This window comes from Haliotis rubra, unplaced genomic scaffold, assembly GCF_003918875.1.
Source record: "Haliotis rubra isolate DU_JTF1 unplaced genomic scaffold, ASM391887v1 Scf67, whole genome shotgun sequence".
Lineage (NCBI taxonomy): Eukaryota > Metazoa > Mollusca > Gastropoda > Lepetellida > Haliotidae > Haliotis > Haliotis rubra.
In genome coordinates this window covers 1,997,906-2,011,880 of record NW_025767379.1, presented here as the reverse complement: position 1 = coordinate 2,011,880, position 13,975 = coordinate 1,997,906, and the positions used below count along the sequence as shown (strand labels likewise).

The window sequence follows — 13,975 nt, the reverse complement described above, 5'->3', positions numbered from 1 at the left end:
ATTGAGACTTTGGTTTCAGACAGACATGACATTCAAGATTGAGACTTTGGTTTCAGACAGTCATGACATTCAAGATTGAGACTTTGGTTTCAGACAGTCATGACATCCAAGATTGAGACTTTGGTTTCAGACAGACATGACATTCAAGATTGAGACTTTGGTTTCAGACAGACATGACATTCAAGATTGAGACTTTGGTTTCAGACAGACATGACATCCAAGATTGAGACTTTGGTTTCAGACAGACATGACATTCAAGATTGAGACTTTGGTTTCAGACAGTCATGACATTCAAGATTGAGACTTTGGTTTCAGACAGTCATGACATCCAAGATTGAGACTTTGGTTTCAGACAGACATGACATTCAAGATTGAGACTTTGGTTTCAGACAGTCATGACATTCAAGATTGAGACTTTGGTTTCAGACAGTCATGACATCCAAGATTGAGACTTTGGTTTCAGACAGACATGACATTCAAGATTGAGACTTTGGTTTCAGACAGTCATGACATTCAAGATTGAGACTTTGGTTTCAGACAGTCATGACATTCAAGATTGAGACTTTGGTTTCAGACAGACATGACATTCAAGATTGAGACTTTGGTTTCAGACAGACATGACATCCAAGATTGAGACTTTGGTTTCAGACAGACATGACATTCAAGATTGAGACTTTGGTTTCAGACAGTCATGACATTCAAGATTGAGACTTTGGTTTCAGACAGTCATGACATTCAAGATTGAGACTTTGGTTTCAGACAGTCATGACATTCAAGATTGAGACTTTGGTTTCAGACAGACATGACATTCAAGATTGAGACTTTGGTTTCAGACAGACATGACATCCAAGATTGAGACTTTGGTTTCAGACAGACATGACATTCAAGATTGAGACTTTGGTTTCAGACAGTCATGACATTCAAGATTGAGACTTTGGTTTCAGACAGACATGACATTCAAGATTGAGACTTTGGTTTCAGACAGTCATGACATTCGAGATTGAGACTTTGGTTTCAGACAGACATGACATTCAAGATTGAGACTTTGGTTTCAGACAGTCATGACATTCGAGATTGAGACTTTGGTTTCAGACAGACATGACATTCAAGATTGAGACTTTGGTTTCAGACAGACATGACATTCAAGATTGAGACTTTGGTTTCAGACAGTCATGACATTCAAGATTGAGACTTTGGTTTCAGACAGACATGACATTCTGAGATTGAGACTTTGGTTTCAGACAGTCATGACATTCAAGATTGAGACTTTGGTTTCAGACAGACATGACATTCAAGATTGAGACTTTGGTTTCAGACAGACATGACATTCAAGATTGAGACTTTGGTTTCAGACAGTCATGACATTCAAGATTGAGACTTTGGACTTCAGACAGTCATGACATTCAAGATTGAGACTTTGGTTTCAGACAGTCATGACATTCAAGATTGAGACTTTGGTTTCAGACAGTCATGACATTCAAGATTGAGACTTTGGTTTCAGACAGACATGACATTCAAGATTGAGACTTTGGTTTCAGACAGACATGACATTCAAGATTGAGACTTTGGTTTCAGACAGTCATGACATCTCATGAGATTGAGACTTTGGTTTCAGACAGTCATGACATTCAAGATTGAGACTTTGGTTTCAGACAGACATGACATTCAAGATTGAGACTTTGGTTTCAGACAGACATGACATTCAAGATTGAGACTTTGGTTTCAGACAGACATGACATTCAAGATTGAGACTTTGGTTTCAGACAGACATGACATTCAAGATTGAGACTTTGGTTTCAGACAGACATGACATTCAAGATTGAGACTTTGGTTTCAGACAGTCATGACATTCGAGATTGAGACTTTGGTTTCAGACAGTCATGACATTCAAGATTGAGAGTGTGGTTTCAGACAGACATGACATTCGAGATTGAGACTTTGGTTTCAGACAGTCATGACATTCGAGATTGAGACTTTGGTTTCAGACAGACATGACATTCAAGATTGAGACTTTGGTTTCAGACAGACATGACATTCAAGATTGAGACTTTGGTTTCAGACAGACATGACATTCAAGATTGAGACTTTGGTTTCAGACAGTCATGACATTCGAGATTGAGACTTTGGTTTCAGACAGTCATGACATTCAAGATTGAGACTTTGGTTTCAGACAGACATGACATTCAAGATTGAGACTTTGGTTTCAGACAGTCATGACATTCAAGATTGAGACTTTGGTTTCAGACAGACATGACATTCGAGATTGAGACTTTGGTTTCAGACAGACATGACATTCAAGATTGAGACTTTGGTTTCAGACAGACATGACATTCAAGATTGAGACTTTGGTTTCAGACAGACATGACATTCAAGATTGAGACTTTGGTTTCAGACAGTCATGACATTCAAGATTGAGACTTTGGTTTCAGACAGTCATGACATTCAAGATTGAGACTTTGGTTTCAGACAGTCATGACATTCAAGATTGAGACTTTGGTTTCAGACAGTCATGACATTCAAGATTGAGACTTTGGTTTCAGACAGACATGACATTCGAGATTGAGACTTTGGTTTCAGACAGTCATGACATTCAAGATTGAGACTTTGGTTTCAGACAGACATGACATTCGAGATTGAGACTTTGGTTTCAGACAGTCATGACATTCAAGATTGAGACTTTGGTTTCAGACAGACATGACATTCAAGATTGAGAGTGTGGTTTCAGACAGACATCACATTCGAGATTGAGGCATTCTTCTACTGTGTTACTTGTCAGGTTGAAAATACTCATCACTGTGTTCAGCCCGCCCTGATATTAGCCACACAGATATATACTACTCCAAAGAAATATAAAAAATATAACAACACTGATTCTTTCACAATACTGTAATTAATCTCTCCTGACAGATTAACTACATTAACATAAGACATGTGTTACCAGATACCACTGGCACTTAATGAGTCATGTGCCAGATTGCTTCCCTTTGAGGAGGCAGGATCCTCTGGTCTGACAGATTAACATAAGAGATGTGTTACCAGATACCACTGGCACTTAATGAGTCAAGTGCCAGATTGCTTCCCTTTGAGGAGGCAGGATCCTCTGGTCTGACAGATGAACTAGAGTAATATGAAGTAATGGGTGATCTTTAACTTCTTTTAGGTTGTACTAGGGTACATGATACAAATCCATTCCATATTTTCATGCTTGTGTCATACATTCTTCTAATCATCTTCAAACTGACAGCATATGAAGTCTAATAATATTCTTTGATTGAATTTGGCCAAGTGTTGTTTTAAACAGTTTACATGTTGATGTTGACTAAGCATCAAATATACACTAATCATGCAAAAGCGAATTATTAAATGAAATACTCCATTTTGTCCTTGGTAATGTCAAATTAGTGTAAATTCATTCATGTACATTCTGACATAATTCGTTTTTATAAATATCATGATTTGAACATGATCAGCACCAAGTTGTTGTAAGTTCAGCAAGAACTGTATACATTAGCAACTGCTTTGAGGGTGAATTAATATTGCGTGAAGGAGGGTATAAAACTAATTATATCACATGGGATACAAACATGAAGCACTTCACACCATAATGATAAAACCTTAATCAAATCTTACTGCCCTTTATCTAAATCAAATCATCCGACTTCCTCACGTGCCCAGGCAGGGTAGTTACAAATATACAACCTGCTGATTAAATGGATACAGCACACCCTGGTTGTGTAACTAGGAATACTGCCTTTGTCCCACTACTTTCAACACTTTCTATAGGAATATTGACATGTCTGGTTCAAACAGAGATATATACCAATCAGAACGGAAAAGGCTACCAACATAAATATTTCATTTTATCACACCTCTCAGTACTATTCACAACGCAGCACGGCACCGATGTTGACTGTTAATATTTAAAGTACTTATCAATGTCTGATTGATAATAGCACACGCCAATCATTCTCTGCGCCACGCGTATTGTTTCAGAACATGTAACTAAAACATACCCTTAGCCATGATGTCGAGGAGATACAGCACAGACACCAACATCGCGGAGAGTCACTATACCTACTTACTCAATGACTTCTGGCAAACAAACTCAAGTGTTAGAAGCTAAAAAACAAACCATAAAACTGATAAGCAGTAAGTGTCTTTACATAAAGTGTGAGAACGAAGGTCTATATTATGTAAGAAAACACATTGGCTTCAAATGAACATGCGAAATAGTCTCCTGGAACAATACTATAATGCTAGGGATGTATTGATGGTAAATATTTGTACTACCTGTCTGTGTTAATACACACCTTATGACGTACATAGGAATGGTTTGTGGGAACAATACTCTAATGCTAGTTACGTAGTGATGACAAATATTAGTATTACCTGTCTATGTTAATACACACCTTACGGCGTACATGGGGATCAATACATTTCATTTAGATTTCCAACAGATTGCGAGCTAAGTGTTGGATGTCAGACTGACTTTTGTGAAACTTTTTGAATATTGTGCAGACAAACCAAAGAACATGAGCCTGATTCAACCAACCTTAAGCGGATCCTGGTACACCAAAGAAATGCAACTCTGCACTTCACACATTTAGTATGGTATGGGGCAAACAAACAACAAAACCATCAGGACATCAGTATTTAAACCATTACAGGCACTAACTGCTAATAAATACTATGGCTAATAATAATTAATGAGCTAGAACATAACCACTAAGGGACCGGTCATAATTTATGGCTAGGGTGGGTGATGATGATTTTTATGGAGAAGCATGTACAATGTGACTGCACCCCCTTAAATGTATGTACAAAGTAAGTGAACCCCCCTGCATGTCATGAACAAAATCAATTACACCCCCTTCCATGACCCCCACCCTCCACATCCTCAGAGCAAAATGACCCCACTTAAAATATCATCATGTAGCCATAAATGATGAGCCTCCTAAGCCCAGTACATGTATACATGCTCTGTTGTCTATGACCTTTGTAATTCTATTTTTATCCAATAACCATGTTGGGCCTTCGTTATTATTCATGCTGATATTTTAGAACAGGGACTATTAAAGCTAAATGGTTTTTGTTCATTTTTCCCATTTCTAACAGATCTGATCTAAGAACGAATAATTCCCAGCAGAATCACTGACCTGGAAACTTGTTGACTCTGCCCGATATGAGGTCGCTGTGGTCATGGAAACCAATCGCATGCCAGTAGAAGTCACATGGTTCTCTGCGGGGCATGATCACCTGCAAGATAACAGTAGAGTTAGTGAGTGAATATTGATCTACTCCATAGCCTGCTGTATCATGGCAGCCAGACATATTCCTGGTTGGCAGCACATCTACAGATAATACTGACACCAAATCTGCCACACCAACATGTACAGATATACTGACACCCAATCTGCCACACCAACATTGTGGCCAAGGCTAGTGGACTACACTATCGGCATGATGGGACCTATTTTGTTTAGGATCTTTGTGGCTTAAGTATCAATATGAAAACCATATTATTTGATGTTTCAGAGGCAGGTCCAAAAGCATCTACAATTAATTCATCACTTTTCAGTCGCCTAAAAATTCACACTTGTCCGCTAACCCAAAACATCTTATCTGTTGAGAACAAGCAAAAAATTTAATTTGAAAATAATCTACATTCATCCCTGCTTATTAAAACCTTCATCAATTCTATAAATCAAAGCAGTTTTGTGAAACCTATAATGTACTGCTATTCTAAAAAAAAGAAATTATAATTTTATTAATTCATAAATATGTTTTTGATTCAAATCTGTCCCATTTTGCCCTCAAGCACAGTAACACATACTACTCAAAGAAAATAAAGAACATATGGTTTTTCACATCTGTAGTTAATTTGTCAGTCATGTGAATAAATTTGATATTCATTAATTTCTCTACATAAGTTTACATTAATCAACAACATTACTAAAATAAGAGATAACAGCAACTTTGGTAAGGGCTACCATAATCTCCCAGAATTTGAATGCCATGTTTCTTGCAGCAAGTCTACTGCTACTGACTCCTAATCAACATGTCGTCATCAGTTTTCAGAAAACCAAAACCACTCAAGAAGGCTAAAAGATCCTTCAGGAGATTTCAATACAGCATTATCCAAAGCTCAAGTTTAGATTTAATTAACATTTACAACAATGTTTGCGTTACCACAGTCCACAATCACCAGCCTACATGGGCGTGCTGCCGATAGTCACACGTTGTTCATGTGCTGTCACTTAAGCCATTCTTTATATAACATTAATCAATAAACTAGCCCCGACGTCATACCTTCTCTCAGACACAACCAACTACATATCGTTAAGCCTCAATATTCCATTTAATTGCGCCTTTTCTAAATTATTTTAATAGTAAATCATATTAATTTTTCATGGTTCTTAAAAGTTTTAGATTGAATTTGTATGTATAATTATATAAGTTTACATAATTGTAATACAGACTTCATGCAGTCTCATGATTCAATTAATTGCTTGTCAACACAGCGAATATACACTGACTGCAGTTAACATAGCAACATTACATAGAATGGATAATAATGTTTTTTGGGGGGAAATGTTGGAAGTCAAAACAAGAAATGTTGACTGAAAAGTTCTCAGTAATGTCAGGTGATGAGACTTCAAAATAACAAGGTGTGAGAGAAATGGTGAATAGAAGCTACGTGCAGCAAGGCTCAAAGTTAGACTGTTTGATATAATCTACATAATCTTGTACAGGTATAAAACATGAAGATCAGGTCAGAACTGGTTTTAAGCAACTATTAGACACCTCCTTCTATTTGCTCATTTGTAAATTGGGATTAGATCATGTTTGGAGTACTCAAGGTGAGGAATATGTCCTTCATTTTCTCTCTGAATTCAAGCTGTGTTGCAAGGCATCAAGACAGACAGAATGCAATACCTGGTGGATCTAAAACATAAACATTTAGACAAAAATTATCTCAGTACTTGATAAATTCAGGAGAGCCCTGGGAAGTGTTCCTACAAGTTCTTATCATCTATGAATTGAAAAAGGGTAGGCATGCCCGATGACTCCAGTTCATATTGTTTTTGTTATGATTATTATTTTTAGTAGAAGCAGTAGCCTGGCTACAAAGAGGATGAATATCATTTAGTACCAGGCTGTTTATTAGAGAAAAGACATTGCCATGTAATAATGCCATTATTGGATAAATTTGACAACATTATTTATGTCACGTTAACAAGAAAGTATGGCATATTTATTAGTCTAATGTATACTACACAATGGGAGATGGGAGATATGTACTATCACACTGATCTTTCATGGTACCACGTTCACTGCATGCAGTCGACCATTTTACTGTATTTCAGTGAGTGAGTGAGTGAGTGAGTGAGTATAGTTTTACACCGCTTTTAGCAATATTCCAGCATATCATGGCAGGGGACACCAGAAATGGGCTTCACACATTATACCCATGTGGGGAATCGAACTCGGGTCCTCAGAGTGACAAGTGGACGCTTTAACCATACTCCACCACCCCTTATTGTATGTGAGGCAATGGACCACTCCATCTTGAACAATAGACAATTTTCTGTATGGTTCTGTTGATTTACCAAACGACACATTAAGAGGGACTCTCTAGACACGAAGAATAGGCTGGGCACACTGCAGCTGGGTGGAACCATTGTCATGGATGTAACCACTGTCTACTTCACCCCAGCTTACTGTCTTTACTGTTTACAAATACTTTCTTTTTTTTTTATTTTTTGAAAACTCAGTTGTTACTCTTAAAACAAACAAAATATATACTCTTGATTGGAACACCTTAATTTAAATTGAAGTCTCGGTGAGTCCTGGAGATTCAGACCCTCAGGAAAATCTAGACTTGCTTCATCCAGGTGTGTTGTATAGAAAGGGTTAGTTGGAAGGGAAATAGTTTGGTTCAGGGACTGTGAGACAGACTACTCTTACAACTACCAGTAGGCCTAAAACTATCAGTATACAATCCATAAAATAACTGGGGCGGTGGGATAGCCTAGTGGTTAAAGCATATGCTCATCATGCTGAAGACCCGGGTTCGATTCTCTAGATGGGTACAATGTGTGAAGCCCTCTTCTTGTGTCCCCTGCCATGATATTTCTGGAATATTGGTTGCTAAAACTGACATAAAACTGCATCCACTCACTCACTCCACAAAATAATATCAGAGTAGCAACATATATTCCATTATATTTCTTCAAAAGAAACTTGCTGGTTTATTCTGGTCAGACTATATATAATCAAAACTAAATAAATGATTCTGGTCCGTTGATTCGTAAATCTAATACATAAACCAGCATGGCCTGATGTGCTGTCTAACTGTTCAAGTCCGTTGCCCCCTATCTCACGTTGAGCTGTCACAGTTTAACTCTTCCTGTGTGTGTTGTCGTCTATTATTGATGTAGTACTGGGTGCCGTTGTACAAAACAACCTTAGAGCTAAGACTACCTTAAGTCTATGTTAAGGTATGGGAGTTACGGTCACCTTAACGCTCACAGGTACCGTGTGGAATTACACAACACAAAGAGTTCAAGCTTCATTGATCTCTGGGGAGATATAAAACTAGGATTGGTAGCCATAATTGTACACGGATGAACAGTCAAGGTTGCCTTAGAGTATACGAACTATTATACACCAGTTTTATTATGCATCAACATTGTTACACACTGTTAGGTGGGTTTATCACGTCATGGGTCATTGCTGAATATAAAATAATGAATCATATTTTTGTTTCAGATTTTCATCAATGCATGTATAATTAATAAACCTGCAAAATACTGGTATAACAGCAGAAAAACCTCATTTCGTTATTATTCCTTTGTAAATATAATATGGAATAAGTTTCACGAGGGGATGCAGCTTATTGGAAATGGAGCGAACATTGTGTGATTTGGCAATTCATGTTGACTCCATGTAGCGGATAAATGCAAAATGTGCACACTTGGTTTTTACATTAACAGCTCCTTAAATGCAAAAATATATTGAAGTCAATTTTTTTTACTAACCACTGACTCGCCAAAAACTGAAAGCAGTTACACAAATGAGACATTGTTAGTTTGGAAAACAAGACAAGGAAACCATGGTCTGTTAATGGGCATGGTCTAATATGTTTATAGTTATGGAGTTATAAACAAGACATACATTGCTTGGTTAGCTGATCAGCTGCCAGGGAATTCACTGCTGGCTATTTATTATACGCAACCCCCTGTTGATCTATCACATGGGAAAAGGTACAGGGTACTCCTCACAAAGGTCAAAGGTTGTAGCGACATACATTCCCAAGTCACTAATTGTTTCAGTGAGTCAGTCAGTCAGTCAGGTTTCAGGCTGGGTTGAACAATATCATAGTGGACACACCAGAAATTAACTTTACTTAGTCCCCAAGTGGGAAATTGAACCCAGGACTTGAGCATGACGAGCAACTGCTTTAACCACTAGGCCACCCCTCCAAAGAATACTCAACACATTGTAAAGTAACTCTGTGAGAAGCAATCAGTTTAATCTCTTGTCGCATGCACTAACCAAATAATAGCTCTTTTCCATGGATCAATGCCTTACGTCGATATGAAATGCACACCCAGGCTATCTATATTCTTGATCGACCAGCTGAGTGGATTATCCCAAGGCTCACTGGTGCTGACAAGACAATCACGGGACAGAATATTTGCAAGTTTAATGTACATGATTCAGGATAATTATTGATTGGGAATAAAAAAAATATATATTTGATTGGCTTGACTATTGTTATGTATTTGTACTGAACTTGTGAATATGTTTGCACAGTGTGTGGGATATTGATATTCTGTCTTGTCGATTACTGTGAGTGTCGGACAACAGTGCATGATGTTAACAATAGTACACACACTAGGTGTGGCTTGTCGTGTATATTTGTTTGGCAATTACCTGTACCATATATTCCTTAATGAACATTATCTAGTCCTACTTGTACAAGTACATCTACATTTTTTTTTTTAAATTTTAATATGGCCTACTATGTATTAAAATTCTCTCATAACCTTTTTATGGTGGCCAATGCATTTTATTAAGGAAGCATTATTTATGTAATTGTAAATGTGTTGGGTGAGAATACAATAAACAATTTCTCTCTCTCTCTCTCTCTCTCTCTCTCTCTCTCTCTCATAAATTAGATGGAACGTAGATTAGAAGTATGTACAGTTCAAGAAAAATCTTTTTGCAACTGTTTAAAGATACCAGTTATATTCTTTTTAACAAACATTCATTTCATTATGTGAAATCAATTAAAATGACATTAAAAAATTAAAAAAGACATATGAGGAAAAACATAATATTGGTGTATGAATAAAAAAAATATATTGTATGCAGCTTGCAAAATCTACATGATTAATTTGTTTTAAGGAATGATATTTAGATTACAGGTTCTTTAACAACTCTTATAATTTCTCATAGGGTGACTTAGATAAAAAAGAAAGCAAACATGTAAAAAAGGTATATTTCATATGCACATTGACTTTACAACGTAAATCATTACTTCCATCTTACTATATAGTTTATTCAAAGAGAATAATATTTATTTTTCACAGTGACTAATTAACATGACACATTTGTTGATGTTGTCCTTGGCTCAAAGAAAAAGAATATTTTTGAAATGTTGGCCATTCACATGGGACTTAATACCTCAGTCATTGTTATAACTCACAGTTATGAGTGAGTGAGTGAGTATAATTTTACACCACTTTCAGCAATTTCCAACCATCAATGTGGGGTTTAAAATATAGAAACATTACACTTTCAGGTAAAAAAACAATTATGTTGTGGAAAACATTGAAAATTTATAGAAAAAGAGGGACAGCTGTTAGTCTTTTAAATCTATAATCTTGCACCTTTCATGGAATCTTCTTATAAACATATTGGAACAGAGACCAACACTGCTCCATGCCCTATACTATGTGTCTTCAGTGACAGTAAGCTCAAAAGGTGTGACAAAGCATACAACCTTCTTGTTTATTGCATAAAGTTATATGCATAAAGTTGCATGCTTTATTACTGGCTCACCAACGTCTAGAATGCCAATCAAACAATCACAAGGCACCTGACCTCCTGGTGAGTCAGATATAGACAACATCACTGTTTCATAATCAGAATTGCTTTTACAGCAGCATTGTCCACTCATCTGTGATATCATTTATCTCTATATGCTTGTCACAGCCAACAAGTAGGATGTCAGATATAGGATTAGACCTGGATATTACTTCTGGTCACATGAGTGAGTGAGTTAATATTTAGCATCACATCGGCAATATTGCAGCCATATCGTGATGATGAACATGAGCTAAGATTTGTAGACACAAGGATTGGAAGAGAAACAAGTATATATCAACATTGATTGAATCATTGAGTGGGTGTGTGGGTGAGTGAGTGAGTTAATATTTAGCGTCACATCGGCAATATTGCAGCCATGTCATGATGATGAACATGAGCTAAGATTTGTAGACACAAGGACTGGAAGAGAAACAAGTATATATCAACATTGATTGAATCATTGAGTGGGTGGGTGTGTGAGTGAGTGAGTGAGTGAGTGAGTGAGTGAGTGAGTGAGTGAGTGAGTGTTTTACACCTAAGTTCCTCACTACAATCAAATGATCCAGATGACCTTGTGAATCCAGTAATCAAGGTAATGGATGCGGTTTGATCATCCAATCTCCGTAATACTGTTTTGTTACCAAGTTGCGTGTTTCCAAGCAAAGTTCATCTGTTGATTTGACTCCTGAACTCTCAGCTTTGTGTAATTAAGGGAGTGCTGTGGCGGTTTACTTATAAGACTGACCTATCACGACAGCACATGATGCAGTTTCTGTAGGAATGGACTGACTGACACAGGCAGTGGGAGTCCACCTTCAAAATGCCACAACCACAGCACTCATATGTGACACCACAGAGGGTTCTGTGTTATTTTATCATATTTTGTTTGAAATATGAAAAAAACAAATTTCAACCTTCATTTCATGATTTTAAAAATATATAAGGCTGGGTATCTGATCTCCAAATATTTATAATCACACCCATTTCGAAGTTTGAAATTATTTTATCATAATTTATTAAAATAATTTCTTACTTCTTAATAATTGTATCATTTTAGTTTTAAAAAATAATAAAGTTTAACCAATTTTAGGTTGCATTTTCTTATTTATTAAGAATGACAGTGATGAAAAGTAATAAATATAATTGTTACATGTATATATTTCAAACTCTCTTTAATAACCATCAGGTGACAAGAAAGAGACTAATTTCATCATATTGTGCCTAAATTATCAATATATTTGCAAACATTTGAACCATAAAATGAACATTTACAAATTATTGACCATAACATTTGCATTGTCATTCAATATAGCGTATTACATTATGGTGTCAAACCTTCTAATATATCTGTTGGAACAATCTGTAAACTATATGTAATACATGAAACAAATATATGGCTTACATGTTTTCAATCATATTTCTCGTGTTTACAATATACATATTACATTCATATTTAATGAATTTTTCAATACCCTTGACTTCAGTGTGTTATAAAATAACATGGCCTGAAATTGATGAAACAATGTTCGTAACTGTTCCTAATTTTCTTGACTTTTAAACTTATGAAATAGGTATGACACATAATTGAAAACATTTAATTTGTTACATTCTTTCCAATAGTGTACATTTTCACTTTTTGAGATTAACTTTCATAGTTCTTTTAAGATTTTTAAAATTTTTGATTAAAATATCTTACCTCTCTCCATCCCAAATCATGAATACATCTTCGTACGACATCAATATTAGACCGTGCTTTGGAAGTATCCACTGTCACGTGTCCCCGGTATATAGGTTTCAACTCCGGGGGTGGGCGGACGGCGGGTGGTACCACCAGCGTGGTAGATGTATTACCGTTAGGGTTACGACGGTCCTCCCTGGGCTGTCGGCTGTCATCCTTACGGTGGCGACTGTCGTCCCGGGGTAGGCGCGTATCATCCTTACGGTGGCGACTGTCATCCCGGGGGTGGCGGCCGTCGTGACTATCAACTTTCTGATCCCCCGAACTTTTGTCTTGTCTCAGTCTCGTGTCTCTGTCCTCTCTCTGTCGGGTGTCATTCTTTTGACTCTCTTCTCTGTACAATGCCTCACGTCGTCTCAGTTCTCTCTCTTCTCGATGTCTCATTTCGACGTCCTCTCTGTATCTCTTCTCTCTGTCCTCGCGATGTCTTATATCAGATTCTTCGCGGAACTTCTTCTCGTCTCGCTGTTTCGCTTCATTCGCTAACCTCTCCCGTCGCAGCAGTGCCGCTCTCTTCAAAGCCAAGTCCCGTCGACTGTGATCTTGGGGCTTGCTATATGGGCTGTTTTCCAGCCTATTTTCCAACGGGGCACTCATGTTTCAATTTCTGCCATATCTGATTACATTGTTAAGAGGCACATTTTGTTTCAGATAAACGGGCACCTGTCAAGGCCCCGATATTGGCGATAGCGGCACTGAAAAATCACTCCCGCGAATACAAGTCCAGTACACAGTGAAATTGTTTGCGTAATCTATGTGTTTGTATATATCATGTCACTATGCCGCACTGGATCATACCCCTCCACCCGAAATAGCTTTTGACGGCCGCGCCATAGAATCCATTGTTATTCATTAATCATTCACATAGGGGAAGCTCCCGACATTTTGTGTACTTGCGTCCATGGCAACAACCCCTCCCGCCCCGCCGTGCTTGATTGGAATACGTAGAGCCGTGGCCAGCACTGGTCGATAGCCGCTATTGTAACTACTGTATCTAAACAGATATAAACAGTCTTTGTCGATGTAAATATTCTTCTCGGCTTCTGTGATTAAAAGTTTCTGAAAGAGTTTGAAAATGTGTTTGAGTCGCACGTAAAAGGTGCTTGATTCGCTCGACTGATTTAATTCCGATTTGAACCT

The 13,975-nt window shown here is 37.3% G+C and overlaps 1 protein-coding gene across 1 annotated transcript in view; it reads right to left on the bottom strand.

The window, feature by feature from the left end:
- LOC124257641 (tubulin polyglutamylase TTLL11-like) overlaps positions 1-13,652 on the bottom strand; it is a 50,776-nt gene extending 37,124 nt beyond the window's left edge. Inside the window, 2 exon segments of the mRNA XM_046691749.1 lie at positions 5,157-5,256; positions 12,794-13,652. Coding sequence (XP_046547705.1) covers positions 5,157-5,256; positions 12,794-13,432 — 739 coding nt within the window. The 5' untranslated portion in view covers positions 13,433-13,652.
- Between the last annotated feature and the right edge of the window lie 323 nt (positions 13,653-13,975).